General features: G+C 38.5%; 3 protein-coding genes across 6 annotated transcripts; all 3 read right to left on the reverse strand.

The window, feature by feature from the left end:
* Window positions 1-1,639: 1,639 nt before the first annotated feature.
* Window positions 1,640-10,181, reverse strand: LOC137961939 (uncharacterized). Its single transcript, XM_068808594.1, has 5 exons — window positions 8,721-10,181; window positions 6,246-6,817; window positions 5,224-5,443; window positions 2,536-3,869; window positions 1,640-2,458 (listed from the first exon to the last, which is right to left on the reverse strand). Exons 1-4 carry the CDS (start codon window positions 9,906-9,908, stop codon window positions 2,559-2,561), a joined length of 3,291 nt encoding a protein of 1,096 aa, XP_068664695.1. The 5' UTR covers window positions 9,909-10,181; the 3' UTR covers window positions 1,640-2,458; window positions 2,536-2,558.
* A 1,065-nt stretch (window positions 10,182-11,246) lies between these two features.
* LOC137962619 (receptor-like protein kinase HERK 1) lies at window positions 11,247-14,945 on the reverse strand. Of its 3 annotated transcripts, none has more exons than XM_068809603.1 (9): window positions 14,454-14,945; window positions 14,196-14,322; window positions 13,465-13,682; window positions 13,133-13,368; window positions 12,728-12,854; window positions 12,556-12,627; window positions 12,179-12,368; window positions 11,963-12,095; window positions 11,247-11,658 (listed from the first exon to the last, which is right to left on the reverse strand). In XM_068809603.1, the coding sequence occupies exons 3-9, from the start codon at window positions 13,613-13,615 to the stop codon at window positions 11,395-11,397; spliced, it is 1,173 nt and encodes a 390-aa protein (XP_068665704.1). In that variant the 5' UTR covers window positions 13,616-13,682; window positions 14,196-14,322; window positions 14,454-14,945; the 3' UTR covers window positions 11,247-11,394. The 3 variants fall into 3 exon arrangements, with proteins under 3 accessions (XP_068665704.1, XP_068665705.1, XP_068665703.1); XM_068809604.1 differs by having other exon boundaries at window positions 14,196-14,333; XM_068809602.1 differs by having other exon boundaries at window positions 14,196-14,711; window positions 14,787-14,799.
* A 2,939-nt stretch (window positions 14,946-17,884) lies between these two features.
* LOC137961940 (probable protein kinase At2g41970) lies at window positions 17,885-21,862 on the reverse strand. 2 transcript variants are annotated; one of them, XM_068808595.1, is made up of 8 exons: window positions 21,789-21,862; window positions 21,104-21,292; window positions 19,607-19,860; window positions 19,101-19,227; window positions 18,697-18,970; window positions 18,477-18,609; window positions 18,298-18,384; window positions 17,885-18,171 (listed from the first exon to the last, which is right to left on the reverse strand). In XM_068808595.1, exons 2-8 carry the CDS (start codon window positions 21,186-21,188, stop codon window positions 18,052-18,054), a joined length of 1,080 nt encoding a protein of 359 aa, XP_068664696.1. In that variant the 5' UTR covers window positions 21,189-21,292; window positions 21,789-21,862; the 3' UTR covers window positions 17,885-18,051. The 2 variants fall into 2 exon arrangements, with proteins under 2 accessions (XP_068664696.1, XP_068664697.1); XM_068808596.1 differs by lacking the exon at window positions 21,789-21,862 and adding an exon at window positions 21,481-21,609.
* Between the last annotated feature and the right edge of the window lie 562 nt (window positions 21,863-22,424).

Genomic DNA, 22,424 nt, shown 5'->3' on the forward strand with positions numbered 1-22,424 from the left:
CTGATGTAGGTATTAAGATAGTGGTCTCGAGCCAGTCATCGGATTCCTTGGGCTAAGTGAACGTGCATTGCACAATGTTCAACCTTAGTGCAACACATTCTCTAATTAACTTTCTTATTTATTTGCTCCAATCAAACTTTGTTACTATAGATGAAAAACTGGAATTGTTACTAGTAGGAGAGCAGATAGGCACTTTGAGGAAGAGGGCCCAATTCTCTGTGAAGCATTGGACGGCATGAAGCTACCATCTTTTCTTGAATATGAAGTGAGAGTTAGGTAGAGATGATCTTAGTGATTGTAGTCACTTGAAAAGTAAAAAAAAAAAATTATAAATAAGCTAAAAAGAGAAGAAAGCATTATATTTTATTATGAGAAGAATTACCTTGCATCTGAGTTTATTCTAAAAAAATGGTTGATTTGAGTATGGTATTAGTGAGAACTTAGGTCAGGTAGGCTTGATGCAACTCAAAGTAGTTGTGTTATCCTCACATGTCTCATCTAAAGGTCAAAGTCGGCAAGGTCAAGTTCATACTTCAAAAATTCCTGAATCTCATGTGAATACTCATGATCCTCAATGAGAAGAGCCCTCGTGCTATAGTGGGACACAATGCGCCAAATCCTATACACTTGACATAGAATCCTAGAATTGAGCTTTCACACTTCCTTCCCCATTCCCATGGTATGGACTTTTAAACTGTGATTCACTCTTTGAGGGGATGGACCTAGGATAGACTTACCTTAAACTTGAGAGTTAAAGTGGGGGGGATCTAAAAGGCATATTACGGATGCTAGGTCCATGTGTTTGCTGAAATTTGAAAGCCTACTCATAATTGTGTATAAGTGCATAGGCATCTTCAATTGTGACTACAGCCCCGAAGCTTCAACTCACGCCTAAGGTCATCATTGAGGCCCTTTCGAAGCCTATTTAAAGTGATCACCTCATCTTCTATGACGAAATACCTTATTTGGAATTCATCGAGTTGTGTTATGTACTCAGTGATAAACTTGCTCCCCTGCCTAAGATTGTACCACTGGTAAAAAAGAGTGCTCTTATAGGAGGGAGGGATGTATTTTGTTTGTAACTTGTGCTTCACTCCCTCCCCCCTAATCATAGTATCATTCTCAACATTTACCTAAAAAATTCAGTAGTGCTTGTTAATTTCATTTTTACATTTCCGGCCTTCTTATCCTCAAGTAGATTGTACCACTCAAAAAATCTATCCATCTCACGAACTCGTGTAGAGAACACCCATGGATCTGAACACCCATGGATCTAAATGACCATCGAATGTGGGAGCCTCGACCTTTATGTGTTTCAGTACCTTGTCATTAGGCGCCTCATGTGTAGGATGTAGGAAGTATGGCTCCGAGTAGGAGGCAACACTTCATGGCGAGTTCAAGGAAACTCACGCACATTCGAGTTGGGAAAATTTGAGACTTTTAGCTATGTTGTTCCTGGATTCTCTGTGGTGTCATCCTAGAAGCAAAATTGAGACTGAAGTAATGGAAGAGAAGTGAGGCAGAATGCAGTTTTGATGGTCAACGAGGACAGTTCAACGATGCATGAAGCCAATCGTTGGGCTGACGATTCAGCTTGCTCTAGAAATTGAGAGTGAAGCAGAAAATATACAAAAAGAGAAGAAAAAAAAGTAGAAGCGAAGGTAAAATTCTGTAAAATTATTCATACCCCATCTTCATCTCGTACAACACAAGTAAATTCTAAACTAATTTTTCACTAGATACATAAAACCTACATTCTTACACTATATACTCTTAGAAAAAGCCTTCGTATTAGTTTTCTATAGCCAAAATCCTGTTGACTCAAATTTCATTTTGGCAAAAACACACTAAATAACAAACGTACTCCTTTCAGCCCCCTTTAGACGAAATCCTTTGGACACTGTTTGCCAAATAATGACTTGAACCTCACAATCAGTGCAGCCAAGCCAGGTACCGTCTTTGTCAATCATTCAAGAACTTCCAGAACGGTGCGAGTTGTAAACGAAGTGTAGCAAGTCATGGCTTCAAAACATCTCAGTTACCGCCATCCTTTGCCCCCCAAGCCCGCCTGTTGCTGTTCATACTATACTCTGCAATTCGTCCAACTTTGGTATGAGCAAAACAAGATTACGTGAAACTCTTCTGTAGTCCAAAACTTCTTTTTGCTGCATCTAGAATTATCAAATGGAAAGAGTTTTTACAAAACTCTCCGCTTAAAGTTTGGTACTCATTCAAACATGACTGCTATCGCCACTGTCGCCAAAATCAGAGAGCAGACTGAAAACAGAACTTCATTTGACAAATTCTAGAGCCCGTTTCACTCTTTTAAGGGCAGATGGTTCAAAAACATGGAGACGAACCCTTTGCTTAGTTTTTCAAGCCTCTTGATTATCAGACCGAAGCTTCACTCTTGCCAAAACCATGGTAATGATCACTTCATTGCAGTAAGATGTATAACCTTTAAACATAAGAAACAGGAAAGATCAGACAAATGAAAACTAAAGGGAACAAGGAATTGAACAAACAAGATTTTACCTATTGTTAAAGTCACATTCAGTTCATATATACTTCAACCCAGCAATTCTGATCTGCCTTGATACCAAGTACTGGACCAAAGAATAGATAACTCCTAATAAACCTAGCACCCTAATGGTGATTATATCTGTAATGATAATTGAAGGTAAGTTAAGAGGCATAGTCAGTAACAGCATTGCATCTGTCTGCTTCACATAATCCCACAAGAAACGATTGAAGAGAATATGATTAGTTAACGTAAGGACAAGAAGGGCAGCATTTTTTACTGCAAAAAACCATCCTGGACCACCAATCTCTAGGCCCCATCCAGCATCACCATGCCAGACTTCCTCCATTATTCTGTACAGGGCAGTCAAAATTAAGTAGCCAGATATAGCAACTGACACTGGGAAATACCTTTGCCTATCTCCAAATCCAGCAAACAAGTCCATATCCTGATTGAGAAGTAGCAAGATTGGTGCTAACAGAAATATTGCACGGTTTGATCCACCCGTCAAATTAATACTCAATATTAGGCAGATAATAAAACATAAAATTGTTGAAACGTTTCCCACAGCAGCCATCCATGCCCCTTCTGCTGCAAGCCTCTTGACAGTAAAAGAAGGTGCAGAACCTTTTCGCTGTTGGACAAATCTTAGTTTCAGTGGGTGCCCAGAATTTCGACCTGTTTGAGTGACAGAGCCATCTCTGTCAAGTGCTTTCCCCCGTATTAGTGATGCCAATTCATACTTGATCTCTAATGCAATAAGCATAAATAATGTAGCATACAGCCCCAAAAGTGACATTCTCGCTCCTCCGATTGCCAATAAAGTTGTAAGCTTATCCCCTTCACCTTCTCCAATTGTTACTCTGAATTGACCCTCTAAAAGGTATGTAACAGGAAAAAGTGCCACTAAAAGAGCAAAAACCCAAGGCAAGAACCTCGTGCTTGAAGCAGAAGGGAGGTGAGTGAAGACCATGAAGACAGTTGCACATACAACTGCTGCAACAATTAGGGCATGAATGACCACAACCTGAAGGAAATATTCAGCACAAATGTAAATGCCCAATGTCATACCAACTCCAACAGCATAGAAGGCTCTCAGCTCAGCAACATATTTGATAGGTATAATAGAGGTTACAGCAGACAATGTCAGTAAGATTGTTGCAATCAGCAGCCACGATGGCCATGTGGGCCTTGACGACACAAAGCCATAAATTGAAATGTCATCAGCAGGTTGATGTGAAGCTCTGATTAACTCAGATTCAAGTGCCCATGACAATGGAACTGGTGGTTGAACAAGAATAAACAGAAGACCAGTAGCCACGACTAGGACTAGGAATCTTTTAGCTGACTGCACATCGAAAAGAAGTAGCCATATTAAGAAGTTAGTTCAGGTAAATAAGTAATAGCAAAAATTTATTACCTGGAACCTAAGTAACAAAACACTGAACAGTCTGATATATCTTTTTTCATGTAATGGTGCACAAGAAGAAGAAAGAACAAGCAAAAAGTAAAAGAAAAAAATATACCAATAATTCAAATAAAAAAACTAAATGCAAGTCACAAATAAAAAAGAATCAGTGAGAACAAGAAGCAACTCCAGATACTTTGATGGTTTTTCATTTTAGGGGTATCATTAATTAAAATTCAAAAACTTCTAATTAAACTTCTAATTAAGCAAATTTTATAACCTCTTACATGTTCCAGTTAGACCATCAAACCATGTCAAGTGTAGATGCACAATCTTCTGAACTTACACTTAAGATTGTGAGGTTTCCTGTGCAAAGAACCTAATATATGAGGGCATGGAAGTTTGAACAAAGAGAAGAATCAGCTTCCTACACCTTCCAAAATCTTTAAATAAGCTGTAGAAGAATGTACTCCATATCAATGATGTTTGCCATGGAAAACAAGGAGAAACTAAATCATTCAGCAGTTTAAGCCACAAAAGAGTAACAGATCGCAGAAAAACATGCTAAACCCCTCAATCCTAGGTATAAGAAACACATGATAGAAGATCAAGCTATTCCAACATGCAATTAACAATGTTATTGAAAAGGGGTAATGACTTTTCCACTATGGAGTTATCAAAAGATTCTTCTATATCAAACTGCCAGATTTATATTTTAGATTGGTTGCACCAAAATGAAGGTTGAGATTAAAGCCTCCAATTAGCAGAAACTTGGATGTAGTCATTGAGCCAAGGCTCAACACTCAGGATTTTAAATATTGTTCTGTTAATCTCAGTTTTCTCCTTGCAATGTCATTTACCTGTCAAAATTAACATTCAATAAAGATTTAAGTCAAAGTCCATGGCATTATAAACCAAAAATTCCCAGGTCAACCCTAAAGACTGATGCATAAACAAAGCATAAGGAACACCGAAGATGTTTCCATGCACAAACAGTTTGAAGGGTAAATGAATACCAAATGAATACCAAATGAAGGGAAGCAAGATCTAAAGTCATAAGAACCCTGCAATGCCAGCACATAAATTTCTCATTTCTAATAGACAATATTGAAAAGCTTAGGGGGAGGGGGCCTGAGACAACTTTGGGTTTTGAAACACAAGTAGGTCCAACCTAATGCCTTGCAAGAGACACTCAAGTGTTGCATGCACAACTACTAGAATAGCACTTAAGGAAGCCAGAAGAGATATAAAAGCTCATGCACTAATTTGCTGAACACCAAAGAAATGAGAGCACCTGCACATGGGAGAAGTGAATGGTGACAATTGGTATGCAAGCCAACCCAGTCAAAAGTATATATGATCCCAAAAGTACGCCATCAGAGGGGGCTCTCCCATTCCACCACCGTAGAACTTCGAATATTGTCTCACGACAGAACCAGGCAGATATAACTATCAGACCGCCATGTGTAAAACCTTGCCAGGGTCTCATTCTTGGACCTGCTTTTAGCTTATCCCTGAAAATTCCAAGCACCAAAAATTTTAAAAAATAAAAAAATAAAGTTGAAACTTGTTAATCAATTTGCAAAAAGAAGTTCTCTCGACAAAATCACAAACAAGCAAGAAAGTTCAGAAAGTAAACAAAAGGTTATCTCTTATTTATTTATTTCTCCGTATTGCACAACGAGATACCTTTACCCTGAAAATTCGATGCAGCAGATACTAAAGGGAGATTAGTGCAATGAGAAAGTAGATCACCTAAAGAAACAGAGTACGAGTTCATTCCATGGTGATTCACTTTCCCTAGAGAATGTGTTGTTTTCTTTTTGTGCAAGTGTGTGTCAATGGAAAATGTACAACAAAGTGGAAGATTTATTTTTATTTTAAGTCTAGGGTTCAGATGGAGGATTTTATCATCCAATATCATCTCAACTAAACATCTCAATAAAAAGTGAAATTCCACCTGATAAGATAAAATATCAATCTCATTTGTTATTCATAAACAAGGTGCTTCACTAGCTCTAGGTAATGTAAATTCCACCCAACTTTCCATGTACTAGCACATTTTAGGCGCTTTTCTACGAAACCGCATTCCTTTTCAACTTTTACCCAACGCTTGGTTCAAACATTTTGTTTAAGGCTAAAACAATAGAATCATCCATACACCTTGAAATTTTAAAATAAAGAAATTTATCACTTTTCAAAACATATCCATATCTACTGATGAATACAATTCCCAACCTGTACACAAAACTCTCATTACGAGATCTGTATAAAAACAAGAAAAGAGAAAAATAAAACTTATTGCAAAATCCATACTTGTAAAGAAGTGAAGGAGGAGAAACTGCCAAAAGCAGAACAGCTGATACCCATACAACACTCTTCGATGTAATGAAGAGCATAGACAGCTTTGATAAGTAGAGACATGTTAAAAGCCAAACTGCTTTTGGTCCAATCCGATGGTCCAGTACCAATCTCCTCACAAGAGCCAAGCCCAAAAAAGTTGTTAATATAAGCATGTAGCTTGGATATATCACATCATCTTCCAATCCAAAATAGTATAAGCCAGTATAAGTGAAAAAGCGATTCTCAATGTGGCAAAGCAGCAGGGCATGACTGATGAGACCAACTTCAGCAGCAAACCGAAATTTTGGAGGAAGAAGTGCCAAACCAGGAATAGCCATAGCTAAGATTACACTTGCAACAACCATCTTACAGAAGGATTTGAGAGACATTCCAGCCAACCAAATATTTAGATCCCAGAAGTTATGCACAACAAACCATGCAACCATTAAGCTTGCCAGCAAAACAAAGGCAAAGTATGAAGGCAAGCTCTTCTTTGTAAAAAACCGAGCAACATAGAACCCAGAAATCAAGGGAAGCGGGAGCAACTGCAAAGGACAAACGCAATTTTATGTAAACAAGATAAAGTCTAGCTTAATAATAGACTTAGAATCATTATGCAGCAGATACAATGGCAACAGAACATGTTAATCGCCACCAAAAAATAAGGACAGCCATCAAGAAGCATTGGATTACTGATTATGTCAAGAAGGTACAAAGGTAACAGAACATGTTAATTGCCACCAAAAAATAAGGACAGAGCCATGAAGAAGAATTGTATTACTGATTTTGTCGAGAATGTTTTCTTTTATTATTTATCAGAAAGAGAGAGAATTCCATGGAAGTAACAAGAGAAGTACTTTGAATATGAAATAAACTCTTATATGAGATGACAACAAATACTACCCTTTGATTAGGGAATTTGATAAAAATTTATTCTTGGGTCTAGCTACCACTATTTTCCTCCAAGTGATATCACGTGCCGTTGTCCAATCAATATAATAGTAGAGACCTTCCACCAAAGATAACCTTCACTGTATTCCCAACTGGCACATGAATCAGTTGAAATGCTATGACTTGAGCTGAACCCAGTCTTTGATAATCAAAGTTCCAATACAAATACCAGACCATCATAGCCTGCTTATCCAGGAGTCAAATCTTTAGCTCAATCGCCATATGGGAGATTCTAATGTAAGGTCTGGAGTTCAAATACCACCAGGGGTATTGAGGGATGTGTGCTGTAATCAGCATTAAAAAATATAAATATGTTAAAGAGAAGATATTCTATCTCAAAACTTATGATACTTACAGTCCATCAGCTTGATCACCACCATTTAGTTCGTTAACAAAATTGCTGACTGATTTTCCACGAACTATTTTTTAAGCTACTAATACTGCAAACTAATATAAATTTCCCACTGTATGCTAGGTATATCCATCCGAAAATACCACATCAGCTGCGAACACACCTGAAAAACTAAAATCGCCCTACTTAAATGTGTTAACATATTTATACGCTACATTTTTTCTCCATTTGTAGTTCACTATTAATACTAGATTCAACAAACTTTCGCTTCCTTATCTTTCAAGCTCTATATGAATGGCTCCATTACTGCATGTTTCGTGAGTCAAACCTCCAGCTTTCTCTTTTCTTGAGCATCGAAGGCTTCATAATTTAACTGTGCTCAAAACCATAGGCACCCGAGAGGATAATAGTAAAATTTCACACTAAATACAGCAAAAGGAATAGAAACACTAACCACCTAGTAAGTTTCCCATGACTGACGTGTAACTTCACTCTCAGGGAGTTCTCAGTTTCTTCACTATTTCAATTTATTTTTTTAATGACCATTTCAATAATTATTTAAATGATCATTTCAATAATATTTTTAAATGACCATTTCAATAATATCAGCTCCAATTTATGAAAAATAGTTTTGTTAGGAATCTCACATACAAAAAAATATTCTTCCTCTTGACATTTAATCGCTTGAAAAACTAATCTTCTGCTTATTTATTCGTCATTATGGTGTCCCATCACAGCAAATCAACAGGATCAATTATCATAATTGTTTGATTTTGAAAAATTGCAATTCTTCTTTTAATACTTAGAAATGGTTAGTCAAAATACTGAAACAAATGATAGCGAAAGGTAAATTTAGTTCAAAATAATAACTATTGGGCGACGCAGCCTCCACTGCTCTGCTTCAACCAAAAAAAAAAAAAAAAAAGGAGAAAAAGACTGTTATGAGAGGATATAGAGAAAACTTGATCAAAGAATATATCAGAAAGTCAAGATGAACATTAAAGTTCATCTCATTCAAACAGAAATAATAAAGGAAAGAAGGATAAACTCAGAAAGAATATATCAGAAAGTCAAGATGAACATTAAAGTTCATCTCATTCAAATAGAAATAATAAAGGAAAGAAGGATAAACTCAGGATACATACCCAAAGAGGAAAGGCAACAACAATAGCCCCTGCCGCGCTAACTAAAACAGACATCACAGTGAAGGCCGCGGAGCTAAATGTATCTCCAACTAACCCAACCGCATAAGCTCCCCCGGCAGAACCTCCTCCAAGCATGGCCACTGTCACAAGAAGATAATTCAACGGTGGCGGGACATGCAAGTACTTCCCAAAAGAATGGAACACCACCCTAATCTCCAAACATATGACAACTACGATAAGTGCCACAGCCCCATTAACCACACGTATCTTTTGAATTTGGTGTTGGTGCTTGGAGACCCACCACAGCGCCCCATGAGTCGATGCGTAGAGCAAGAATAGGAATGGGACGAAGAAGAGGAGAAGCAGGTCGCAGACAGAGGAAGCAGAGGAGAAGAGGGTGGCATGGTGGACCCCAATGTGGAAGGCTACCGGAAGAAAAAGTAAGTTGAGAGTATGAAAGCAGCTCTCCAGCGGACCAAGGATATAAGAGTCGTCATTGGGATTGGGATTGCCGGATATAGGTTTAAAAGAAGATGGGCGGGGGAGGGAGAAGAGGTAGTAGAAGACGCAGGTAAGGGCCGCGAGGTAGTAGGCAGTGGCTTGGCCCAGACCAAGGGCGGCAATGGTAGCCCAGGTGAAAAGAGCTGGGCAAGCGACAGGGACAGACACAAAAAGGAGGCGCTCCAGGGCGAGGACAATCGAAGGGCTCTCGATCTGGATCCATCGAAACTGAAGTGAAGCCCAGACACCGATCAAGAAATTGTGCTGTGCGCAGAGAAGGATGGAAAGGATAGAGAGAGGGAGCGAGTGGACGAGAGAGAAAGAGGCGGATGTAAAGAAAAACGCAAGCTGGGAAGCGAATAGCGAAAACCAGACACCAAAAAATGCAGCCGATTTCAGGCGGAGGGAATCTAAAATATAAGAAATCATAAGTCCAACGGTGAGAGTGCCAGCGACAACTGGTCCGCCGAGGTCAAGAAGAAAAAGTCCAGCCGGGATCAGAGCGACTGCGATTCTAGGGTTCTGGGAGAAGGAAACGGAGGAGGAGAAAGAAAATCTAGGGTTGCTAGAGGGGGAGGAGCGGGAATTGTGAGTGGAGAAAGAGGAAAAAGTGGGGGCGCTCATGGAGGGGGAGATATAAGGGGGGCGGCGTGGGTACGGGTAGGGTTGGGAGTCGTCGAGCATCATCTTGCGCAACGGAACAGAATTTAGAATGCTGAGAGCGGTGTCTCATTCAGCATCTTCAATTGAGGTGGCTAGCGCACCCAGCGCTGGTGCTGCTCATGCGCATCGGTTCTGCCAGAGTGACGAGAGAGCACAAAAATACCAGAAAGAAGACAGGCTCTGGAACTGGAGAAGAGAAGAAAGGGAACGACGAGCGACGACGACGGAGTGCAAAGTGAGTGTGTCGGGAGCAGTGAACCTATTTACAAAAACACCATTGCGGGCACATCAGGAAGGTTAGACCGACTCGCATGACTTCGCATCAATTGGCTCCATTAAAACCTTGAAAGCAGAGTGAATCGACTGTGTTCTCTCTTCTTCAAGTTCTTTAATTTCAAAACAAAATGAAAGACCAATTCCAATAGAACCCAATTTAATTACCGAACATGTCTTATCTAGTTCTGAAACTGATTGCTAGCCATCCTCCAACCCATTTTCACGAAAATGCTAACCCAACTTGAACAGAATGTGTGTTCCTCTTTCTGGGTCATTGTCACCCTGCTTGAGCTTGTTGGGTCGTTATTGGCAAGCTAAAGCTAAGATAGAGGTCAACTTTCAAGTAGAGCCATGGCCATACCAGGGAGAGCACCACAAGCGTTGTCAGTTGAGAGGGCAAGAAGAAAGAATGACAGAAAAGTGAATTGTTGTGGGGCTCTGCACTCTTTACTCAAGAAGTAAGTTGAGGAGAAGGGACAGAAGCCACAGGCAAACAGTGTTAGGAGAGGGAGAGAGGGAGAGAGGGAGGCAGGAGCAAGGAATGAACAAAAAGGGTTGACAGAAACAGTTTTTCCTCGCATGGAAGAACCATGCTGACAGAAAAGAATGATAAGGATGAAATACTGATGAAGATGCAATAACATTATATATAGTATAACTTATACTGAATCATGTTAATATGGACTAGACCCCCTCCCCCCACCCACTGCCCAGATCCTATTTAAATTTACTTTCAACCAGTGGATTTAGATTCAGACCTCATTAAGACATCAAAAATCATATTCAAATCATATTCAAGAAATTACACACTGCTAGGAAACACTGCAATTTATAATTACATGCCCTGTACCATCCCTTGAATCCATACAAGTATAAAGTGATTGCATGTCTTACACATAATCCGCTACCAACACTTGCTCGTCTAGCTGCAGAAGATTTCCCAAACATATTTGCCCCCAGTAATCATCCGGATTCGAGGTATTCCAAACTCATGAAATTGTTTCCCGGCATTCAGTATAGAAACCAACTTACAGAGGTTATACAAGAATATTTTTCTTCACTATAGTAAAAGAAGAAGAAAAAAAATTAAAAAATGATGCAGCTGTTATTTTATACACTTACAAAGCAGCTGAAACTCTCCATTCCACAGGTCCCCAAAAAATTCATGCACAAAGAACAAAAAAGCAAGCAAACAAAAGAACGAACAAACAAACAAACAAAGCAGTATACATCCTCATCTCGATGCTGTAAATAGCTGGCTCCCAAGAGTCACAGTCGGGGTTTCTTCACCCATTACTGTTGTCAAGTTTATCTCCTTCTCCAGTATCCGGTCAATCTCTGCAACCACATAACTCATGGCAGGCCGTCTGTCGCCAGATGGGAAAAGACATCCAAGTGTCAGATTTACAAACTCCCCCATGCTTTCAGCTGTGAAACTGCTGATCAATCTTGGATCCACGATGGTTGCAATGTCGTTCGAGTCCTGATGAGCTTGGACCTTAACAAGATGCCACAAAAGATTGTTCTTTTGTCAGCTACCAGCACAAGCCAGGATTCAATAACGGTAACATCATCAATTATCATTAACTGAAACATGTTCTGATGCTTGTTTTGCCTATGAATTCACACTCCAAGGGTTACTATCCTACGAAAGAAGACAGCCAATATTGACCCAGGCAATGCATGACAGATAAGATATATCATCTCGTATACTTTCCATTCAAGAACAAATTAGAATACCATATGCCAAAACTAATAAAAGATAAAATAGTAGAATTTCAGTGCAAGAGCATATTTAGTACCCATTGGCCCATGCTTTGGTTAGACTCCAAATGTTTAGATTGTACAGCTTCTCGCCCACTCAATAGCTCAAAAAGAAACACCCCAAAGCTATATACATCACTCTTCTCAACGAATCTTCCACTCTCTTTTACCCTATGAGACAATGAGAGTGTTAGAAATGGCACTTATTTGAAAAGGAATCTCAAACACTCAAAGATTTGACAAATGATCCTTACTCTGGGTCAAGGAATATGTCATCATCCCCTACCAACTGAGAAGACGAGGCTGCAGGGTCAATCCTACTAAGTAAATTACGAAGCCCAGTATCAGCAACTTTAGCTATAAAATTTTCATCAACGAGGATATTTCTAGTACTGAATTCTCTGTGCAGTAATGGGGGGTTCATACTGTGGAGGTAAGCCAATCCTGTAAGATAGAGAATAGATAAAAGTGAGAGCTTCTGAACGAAATGAGGATATTCTAGGAGAAAGACAGTCAGTGCAGGAAGGGCTACATGCAGGCATTAAAGCTTCACACTGTTTTTCAACTCATTTCAGGAAGAAATTACACCATGAGTATGACCAAGTTCTCAATAATTTTGCTAAATGATTACCTCTAGCTGCTCCCAGAGCTATCGAGAGCCTATGCTTGAACTCTAGCTTTTCATTGGAGAGTTGAACTGTACCTGAGAGAAAGGGAGAGCGTGAGCATAAAATCACTGCTTAGGAAACTCAAAAGTTCAAATTACAAGTGTAAAATAAGAAAAACCATGGATAGATGAATACCATATAGGTGACTGGAAACACTTCCGTTGGGAATATATTCATAAACAAGCATCTGTAGTTCACTTTCCTGACAATAGCCTAGAAGACTAACAATATGGCGATGCCTAACAGATGACAAATATAGCACCTGACACGAATATGATCACATTGGTTAATGTAAAAACCAAATGTTAAGTAGAAACCACTTTATTCATGCTCAAATGAAAAAAAAAAAAAAATCATCTGAAGCTGCAGTCATGTTCACAATGGAACTTGTTTTAATGTATATGTAACTAGAATAAATTGCTCTGTTAATCTCGTGGGAGCAATAACAATTTATACAACAAAATGAACAAAGATATCTTTGATTTCCGTTGAACTATTGTATTTCCCTATGATAATGTGCATGATGAAGTTCCAATTTACCTCTTCAATGAATTCTTGACAAGGAGGCCCCAGCCGCTTTTTGATTGCTACAATCATCCCATCATGAAGCAAACCTTTATAGACTTCACCAAATTTCCCTACCCCAATCATATTGATTTCACTAAAATTCTTTGTTGCTGAAACTAATTCTTCTAAGCTAAAACGCCTTGTTCCTTGTGAGTCAGATGAAAGAGAAGCTCCTCTGTGGGGTAACCCAATGCCAACGTTTCGTCCTACTGGAAATTATCATCAAACCATAATGCTCACTTTCATCACCATTTTCTTCCTGAAAAAAGGGAAAAGAAAACAAGTATACAGGCAAAAATCTTAACCTTGAAGAGATGGATCTGAAGAACCCGTCTCAGAAGTTCTTGAGATGCTTCTGTCACGTGATAAGCAGTACCAAAGAAATATGACTAGTATCACCACAAGACCAACGGCTCCTGCAGCACCTCCAAGTACTGCTGCAAGAGAACTTGACATTTGGTATTGGCTCCACTTCAATCACATGAGACAGGAGTCCTACTGTATGTATTCCCCAACATAGAATCTGAAAACGGATAATACCACCAAGGTATTAGAAGAGAAAGGAACTGTTTGTTCTCAAATCTTTTATCGATCAATACCTTATTTTGGAAAAAAAATGGTCTGAGTTGTAGTGTTTCTGTGAAGTAAGAACTGGATGAAAATGAAATCAAAGCAAGCTTCCAGGAAAATAATTACATGAATTAATGTCTGAAAGTATTCTATCCATAATTTAGAAATCTCGTGCTAATCTTTTTCAAGTTCAAGCAAAAATTGAGAATAATTAGTTTAAGATCATTTGAGACAAGCATCAGAAAATCCATGTCCATATTTAGGATTTATAATTAAGAGGTAGGTATCTTTAGATGTGAATGAAATCAAATATGTTACTACCTTTCTGATAAGAATATATGCTAAGCATAGATCGGCCATGCAATGCTGCACATGATGAACAGATAAGACAGTAATAAAGCAAAATTTCAGATTTTTTCTCTTCGACTAATACTCTTCAAGTAAGATATGACCACAAACTCAGTACCTGCAATCGTCTTCCACACAGAGATTGCAGAATGATCTTAAAAAAGTTCCGCTTCATTAGCTAACCAAGAATTAATTGGGCGACATTTTCCACAGTCTCACATCAAAACTCCTCAACGGATCCGATTCTGTGCAGAATCTCCAACCAGACAATGAGAAATGCCCAGCAAAGAATGAGCCACCACGTGCAAAGTAGTTCTAATCAGGCCCAGGTGCAAACAATTCAAACCAGTACAGGGCGATCTAGGAAGAAACTCACTTAGCTTGCCAGCGATGGCCACTTCATCAGATCAGAATGTTCCACTTACCATCATTGAGAGAAGCAAATTTCACCTACATTCTCATTCCACACCTTCCCTGGTGGATCGAAACATTTCTTGCTTGAGTCTGAGAAGGCAGGGATGCCCTGATAGCTATAACTGCAGGAAATCTAATAAGTCCTGCCAACTGCGATTGATTCACGAACTTCCCATTGCAAAAACAACCAAAATAAGCCGGCACCGAACTGACTCTCCAACTGCTTCCCAAGTACTACCCCCATTAGCAAGTCCTCTCTCCAATGTAATTAAAATAAATAAGACGGAAACCCCACCTCAAAGTATCGTCTGTAATACCGACAGAAAGCGACTGCACGCCGACACAATCAAGGTACTCAAAACATAACCAGAGCACCAACATAAATCGCGAAAATAGAAGCTATGTCCCAATTCCACCACGACCCATGGCATATAAACTTGAAAAGGAATAGAGTGAAGAGCAAAAATAGAGAGTAGGGTCTTGAAGCAGGGATAGAGATGTACAGGACTTGAATGGGATTTTGCCTTTTTGTGGGCTGTAAAGCAACTGCAAGGGGTTGTCTGATGCAGCAACTTGGAAGTTTTTGGGGGCTATCTTTCATCCCTGTCCTGTTCTGGGCATCTTGGGCAGTAGCCGTAGCAAAAAAATAAAAAATAAAAAATAAAAAATAAAAATATAGCTTCTGAACTATCTGAAAAAATCAACTCCCACCAAAAAAAGAAAAAAAAATCTGAGAATGAGAGAGTATCTTCTCTATTCAACGCTGTGGGGTTGTTGTTGCTAGCATCCAGCTGTATTGATGTTGCTCTAACCGAAAAATGAAAAGGCAATAACGGCTACCTCTCACTTCCCACTGTCTCCCTTGCAATATTCCAATTCTCAGCCGTACAGAATCCACACCCGACGAGCCCCAGGTGGTAAACTGTAAAACTGTCAAAGAGGGTACACGTTTACAGGGAAATACGAATCGATTCCCAGAAACTCCCAACAGAAAAGTGTAGACTAGAGCACAAAAAACCACAGCAGATTCTCCTATCTCCCTACGATTCCGTTTGTTCCCAGACAAATATACCCTGTTCGTACTTGGAGTGAATAAATATACGATATTGGCGAAAAGGCGAACTGTATTCAAGAAAGGAGAATTTGAGAGCAGAAGGGTCCCGTAAATAATCGCCACACAGTCACGCTGTCGAGAGGAAAACTGCCCCGTCTCTCTGTCGTCTCTCTGTCTGGCTCGGTCAAGCAAACCTTTTTGAACAATTAAAGGGACATGTTAATTGCTGCTTCAAAACATATTATGATTTCAAGAACGCCTCTGAAGAATAAAATACTGGATTTTGCAAGATTATATTTTTATCTACAATTTGGTGAACTTTGAACTGAATATTGAATTTTTTTTTTCTTTTCGCTTAAATTCTAATAAATAGTTAGCTAAAAACAACCACATGAAGCATTTAGTTTGCAGTCTTGGAACAAGGGTTGAGTATTAAAGAAAATGAAATTAATTTTGACTGCCTCCTTCCCTGTTAATGGAAAATGATAGTGCCATTGAACGACTATGTACCTTTAGTCTAAGTGGTGAGAGAGGAGGGTGGAGTCACCCCTTTTTTTTTTTTTCTCTCTCATGGAAGAGAGGAGAGAAGAGAGACCTGTAGGGCACTACCCCCTCCATCCACAAGAAAAGGGAGAAGAGAGGTGGTCATAGTCTCCTTCCCCCCTCTTGTCTTTGTTCATCAATAAAAAAAGAGAAGAGGGGAACCTACCCCACTTACTTTTTTTTTTCTTTTTTTTGCATTAAGGGAGATAGCCATTGCCCTTTTTAAAAAAAATTATTAATTTTTTTATTTTTCTCTTAATTAACTGTGTCACCTCAATTCTCCATTAGATTAAAATTAAAATAATGTATGAAAATCAGTATTTAAAAAACCCCAAAGCAAGACTTAGCTGGATACTGCTATTCAATATGTTTATAATGTATAGGAAGAAAGCTGAAGATTTGCAGCTGGATGGATGCCTTCTCTGTTTTAATCGAGACCAAAATGCTGGAAGCCATTGATGAATAATCCAGCAAACTCAGAATACTAGGAACAAGAATGGCAGCTAAGCAAGATTGTATAAATCGGTCCCCCATTTCTGCTCAATCGAGAGGATTTGTATGGCTTGTTTACAGGAGAACCTGAGAGTTTCATCAAGAATCGAAAAAAACAGAAACAGAAGAAGAAAGAATCGAACAGTTGAGAGACATGTTATTTATTGAATAGAATCATCTTGAGGATACATGTTTAAGAGGCAAGTATGGATGTTTGTGTTGGCTTTACACTGCGTCACATGCGCTGCGCTTTTGGAAGAATCGAGCGGACAGCCGATTTTGAATTATTGAGGAAGATGGTGAGAACATGTTTGTTGGACTGGGCGGGGCCCTCCGTCACATGTACAAACCCTAATAATGGTCCACTCACCCTTTAGTGGTAGCTATAGTTTCTATCATGCTAGTTTTTTTTTTTTTTTTTTTTATACCCAGATTTTATAATAAATAATAATAATTTCAGGCCGTCAAGGTGACTTTTGTAGCAGATTATCTGGAATCTGCTGCACTTACTTTTTAATTAGCCCACTAATGGGACTTATTTTTTTCCCCAGTTTGCTCTTTTTATGATTTTTGTTGATCTTCATTTTTTTTTTTTAACCCTCAGATGTTTTAAAAAAACACCTCAATAGAAATAATAGTAAGTTCTTAATTTTTTATTTATTTAACCCACAAAGAAACCATAACAATAGTCCATGATGTGTATGACAAAACACAAATCTCTTATGTCACCTCTATTATGGACCATAAAGGGTCAGTTTGGAACACCATGGAAAAGAAAAGAAAATGAGAATTTAACTATTATTATTTTAAAAAATAGTTAGTAAAAAAAAGATTTTGATCATTATCTTATTTTCACTAACTATTTTTTAGAATAATAATAATAAAATTTTTATTTTCTTTTCTTTTCTAGGTTCGAAACAAACCCGAAATGAGCGGCTAAGCTTCTTCTGATGGAGAAGAGGATGCAGAAAAGCCTCAATCCAGTCTGGCTACATGTGATGGCAACTGCTACTGCAGAGTCTGTTTCAAACTGACATTGTCAATGACTCTGTAATGAGATTAATTGAAACAAAAGAGTTAGAGCATCTGAAATAACAGGTTGTGATTAGTCTTTTGTGTGCATCACGCTTCATTCAATCACAGACTTCTGTTTAAGAGGCTCCACATGTTTTTGTTTCAACAAATCCCAACAAATAACTAGAGTTCCTTTATCTAATGTGATGGTAAAGGAAGTTCAGTTATTTAGCTAAAAAAACACTGGCAGCGTTTCTATTTGGATCACTTTCTCTCCAGTGTAGGTAGAGCATAAAAACATATATTTGGTATTTGTTTCTCAAAATCTGATACTTGTACAAGGAAGTTCTATTGGATTTAGTGAAGAAAGTTCAAGTAACAAATTGAAGGGAAGTAATATAGTTCATGTCTGAGGGTCAAAGTCCGCTTGTTTAAGATTTAGTGACAAAGTAACAAATCATGTGTGAGGGTCACAACCAGCCTGTTTAAGAAGTGGTTGCAGAGCCTTGACAACAATCGTCATATTTGGCCGGAAGTCTGCTTCATACTGAACGCACAGCGCAGCAACTGCTGCCATCTGATACACAAATATAACATCAGAGAAAGGCTGAGTAATGCTTGTTGTATGTCCGTGACTGCATTATTCCGTTTTGTAATTGAACTAGGAAGAAATTCAAAACAAAAGAGGGTGACCATGGAGCACCTTAGCAACAGCCTTGGGGTGGTACTCATTACTCAGTTTGGGGTCCACACACTGCTTCACTTTGTCCTCACTTAATCTTGGGGTCGCCTGCATTTTAATTGTTATTTGAAATTAGAGATTAAGGCATCAGTCGACCCTGGAAAGGAACTGTAACTGCAGAGGACAAGAAGTACACACACCCAAGTAACTAGACTCTGTTGTCCCTTTGGCATGGTATGGTCAACTGGTTTTCTTCCTGTTAAGAGTTCCAAAAGAACAACTCCGAAACTATATACATCACTTTTCTGTGTTAGTTGTCCAGTCATTGCATATCTGGGCAGAGGAAAGAGAAAACCTTTTGAATTAAAACAACAGAAAACATGTAAAACAGCCAAGTTAACAAGACTAAGATAAGCTTACTCTGGAGCGTGATACCCAAATGTTCCCAAAACTCTTGTAGAATGTAGACGAGCAGCTGTGTCGGGAGACTGGTTAGACAGATTAAAGTCTGCTATCTTAGCCAGGAAGTCGTCAAACAGAAGAACATTGCTGGATCTGACATCCCTATGAATTATTGGAGGCTGAACTCTTTCATGGAGGTACTCAAGTCCTCTAGCTGCACCATGAGCAATTTTCACACGTTCGCTCCAGCTTAAGACTGGTCCTGGTTCTGCCCCTTGTACTCCTTTCCTTCCTGTGTCAAAAGTTGACACACCAGAGGATATTTAAAAAACAAGAAGAGAGAGAGAGAGAGGGAGAGAGAGGGAGAGAGAGAGAGAGAGAGAGAGAGAGAGAGAGAGAGAGAGAGAGAGAGAAAGAGATACCATGTAAAACATCATGTAAAGAACCTTTTGTTGCAAACCGATATGCTAGAATGCGATTGTTTGCCTCCAAACAGTAACCCAAAAGCTCAGAAAAATTTTCATGCTTAAGTCTTGATAACATTGATAGCTGCATCAATGACAGGACAAACTCATTACAACTCAGTTCAGACTCATGTGCTCAGAGGAGTTCAAAGGTTGTGGTTTCCTTACAAATTAATACATGTAGCTTTGTTATGCTAGTCTAAGTACAAATTTCAGACATTGCTGAATGTACTAAAGATGAGGGCTTTTTGGTTTTAAGTGAGTTATTAGCTCTCTGGCATGTATCTTTCTCTTTTTTTTTTCTTGAGTAAGTTTCTCTCTCTAATTTCCAGATCCTGAATGAGAATGAGTACTGAGTTAAGGTTAGAACATGAATAAGCAGCTTATAGCAATTACTTGAAGCTATGACACTAAAAGAAAAGCAACATGTATGAGTACAGAAGACCTATAAGTCCCAATATTACCTGGGCAGCAAAATCAGAGTCAGGTTCTTGTGAACTGGGATCTAACTTCTTTATTGCAGCTGCCTCACCAGTTTTAAATACTGCATAAAAAACTCGACCATAAGACCCTTCTCCAATCAAAGCCTTTGGACCAAAATTATTGGTCAATCTATTCAGCTCATCCAATGATAATGCCGGTGTTTCAATGGATAAGACTTTGGCAGGGGCACCACTCTTGACTGCAGCAGCTCCCGTCCTTGTTTCTCTGTCATTCCCTAAAATTCATATAAAACATGAATGCTATTAATGTTTGCCTAGTTATGCAAGTTTTCTTAGGGTATGAGGACAAAGTTGCAGACGAGGATAAGAGAATTATTTATGGCTATATGGTAGTAAATAATAATGAGAAAACAACATAGCAGAACCAGTTTTAAATAAAAAAACTGCAAGAGTACTCTAAAAAAGATGACATACATGACAGGTTTTAGAACTAGGACAATACGTTACCGTTTGCAGATCCAACATTTGGCCCGAAAAGATGGGCAGACCATGGTTCAAATTCTCACAGAATTGGTTGATTTGGCTATATGATGATGGAATTTTTCAGATTAAATATGGATCAATTTATTCTTAAAATAGAACTTAGCCTCCAGTTAAGCAAAAGCAGAAATTAAGTTGAGAATATCAACAAGTATGAGCAACTGGATCACACGCTTGTGCCTCCGTACCAATCCTACACACCTTTGAGTCCACTGAGAAATTTTATTATTTCAGAAAGAAGACATTAATTCATTGGTTTCTTGAGACTAACTTCCCTCTTCTTCTAGCTTTTTCTTTAGCATTGTTCTGCTTCCCTTTCTAAAGTGGATAGCTCTGGCTATGTCTCTTGTATGTTACGCTTAAATGAATAATGTGCTTATTACTTATGTTATGGGGCAAAGAAGTACCGAGGATAAAAACTGAATGCACATAAAGTGCATATACAACTTGAGACATTTTACAGCAAGCATGTTAAAGCTGAGGAAATTGTTCTTAACACTTGGAAGTATGATTCTGTGTCTGGAATGATCATAAACCAACTGTATCTCTGATAAAAGAGAATAAGAAAGGGAAGAAGATGAAGATTAGAATAAAAAAGCAACTTATTGGTAATCTATTAATGGTGGCTGTCGCACTCATAAAAGATGATTTCTCACAAGAACACCAGAAAGCTTCAAGATTCAAAGAAACTCAGTAAGTATATTTATTGTACAGAAACTATTTGTTGTTTAAGCCTGATTACAATAGTGTATGGGAAAAACACGCTTGTACATAAAAGAAACAGCAATATGTCACCATAATAAACCCCATGATCAATATGTTTCCCAAAGAAAAAATAATAGGATTCAGAATTCGTCAGGTTTTACCACGCAGAGTGGAGAAACAGTAGAATTGTACTCAACAGAAAAGTGAGGATTTTCAGCCAATTAGCTTTGCCAGGTGATAATTATAGCTTAGAGTAAAGTCGAGAAACAGTACCATATGAATTTCCACGCGGTGGAGCAGTGTATTGATTGACAGGCTGACCAAAAGGCTCCTCTTCGGCACCTCCACAGCACAACATATTGTACGATCGAAGGTATAAGAAAACCGCTTTCCTTCCGGAGATGGATCAATTACCCATCCCGATCGAATGCTCCCAGACGTTATCTCGGGTTCCCCAACCTACTGAATCGCATATTTTTCCGGCGGAGTTTTAATCAAGTAATAAAGAAAAAAATCAGTTTCAAAGGTACAAAACAGTTCATAGAGAATAAATTTAAACTTCCAGAAAATTGATTTTGTCACCATTTTCACAAAAAAAGCAAGACGTACAGCCAATCAAACAAAACATATCATCTCAATAAAGACAAAACCTCTGCAAAGAGGAATTCTTTCACCCGTCCAAACCCTACAGTTTTCTACATGCGAGCAAGCGGCAAATTTTACATTCGACAACGGAGAGAAGAAATGCAAACGGAAGATGGAAATCAAGTAGCACGTAAAAAACCAATGTCAAGAATTCACCAAAACCAACTATCTTAACTTGGACCAATTCAAATTCATCGAAATGAAAAGAAAACAAACAAACAGACAAACAAACAAAAAATAAACAGGACGCCAAATTATTAATAAAGGGGAGGGAAAAAGATGGAATAATTGAGATAGTAAGGTGAATGAATACCAGTGAGATTGGGATGGCATCGACGAGATGAGGCGGAGAAAACCACTGAGCGAGAGAAAATTGGAAGCTTAGTTGGGATCGGACAGAGAAAGGAAGGCCAGCCTCGTTCGCGCGAAAGACGTTTTTTTTGAGAACCCAACCGCCAAAACTAACGGGCCACGTCACGACCAATCAACTTCACGCGGTCGCATGTACGAGCACGTTCGCACGTCTACGAAGAACAGAAGAGTGAGGTCGAGTAGAGAAAAGAAGAGAATTAGGGCTCAAAGAGAGGGACTCGAATTGTGTATAATTCAAACGTCTTTTATATGGATATGTTAATATTGTTTTATGGAATTTTATCATACATTATAATAGCATTTTTATGAGGCTTTTGCATGTGATTTTTTTTTATAATATTTTAAAAAATTAATTAATTAATTAATTATTCTATTTATTTACTTGATTACTAATTTTATCGTTTGATAAATAAGTAATTATCATATATCAATAATTATATAGAAATAGAATTATACATGGGATAATTTATTTCATTCCATTTATATACCAGATATATATAAATAATTATTTTCACGGACGAGGGAAAAACAGGGGCGCGCAGGGCTTCCAGTTCCAGCAACCTGGCTAATGGGCCCA

Source organism: Aristolochia californica, unplaced genomic scaffold (genome assembly GCF_029961685.1).
Source record: "Aristolochia californica isolate CCGP_79_NKW_82.1479 unplaced genomic scaffold, dmAriCali1.0.hap1 SCAF_4, whole genome shotgun sequence".
NCBI lineage: Eukaryota > Viridiplantae > Streptophyta > Magnoliopsida > Piperales > Aristolochiaceae > Aristolochia > Aristolochia californica.

Bases quoted from the DNA above. Each gene is read 5' to 3' on its own strand.
- LOC137961939 (XM_068808594.1), bottom strand. From the start codon at position 9,908: ATGATGCTCGACGACTCCCAACCCTACCCGTACCCACGCCGCCCCCCT. The intron at 6,818-8,720 runs GTATGTATCCTG...TGTCCTTTGCAG, and splicing joins TTGTTGCCTTTCCTCTTTGG to TTGCTCCCGCTTCCCTTGAT. The intron at 5,444-6,245 runs GTATGGATTTTG...TGGAATTTTCAG, and splicing joins CCTCCTTCACTTCTTTACAA to GGATAAGCTAAAAGCAGGTC.
- LOC137962619 (XM_068809603.1), bottom strand. From the start codon at position 13,615: ATGTCAAGTTCTCTTGCAGCAGTACTTGGAGGTGCTGCAGGAGCCGTT. The intron at 12,096-12,178 runs GTAAGGATCATT...ATTGTCTCATAG, and splicing joins GACATATTCCTTGACCCAGA to GGTAAAAGAGAGTGGAAGAT. The intron at 11,659-11,962 runs GTACTAAATATG...CATCTTGTTAAG, and splicing joins ACCAAAGCATGGGCCAATGG to GTCCAAGCTCATCAGGACTC.
- LOC137961940 (XM_068808595.1), bottom strand. From the start codon at position 21,188: ATGTTGTGCTGTGGAGGTGCCGAAGAGGAGCCTTTTGGTCAGCCTGTC. The intron at 18,971-19,100 runs GTATCTCTTTCT...CTTTTGACACAG, and splicing joins TTTACATGATGTTTTACATG to GAAGGAAAGGAGTACAAGGG. The intron at 18,385-18,476 runs GTGTGTGTACTT...ATTAAAATGCAG, and splicing joins AACAGAGTCTAGTTACTTGG to GCGACCCCAAGATTAAGTGA.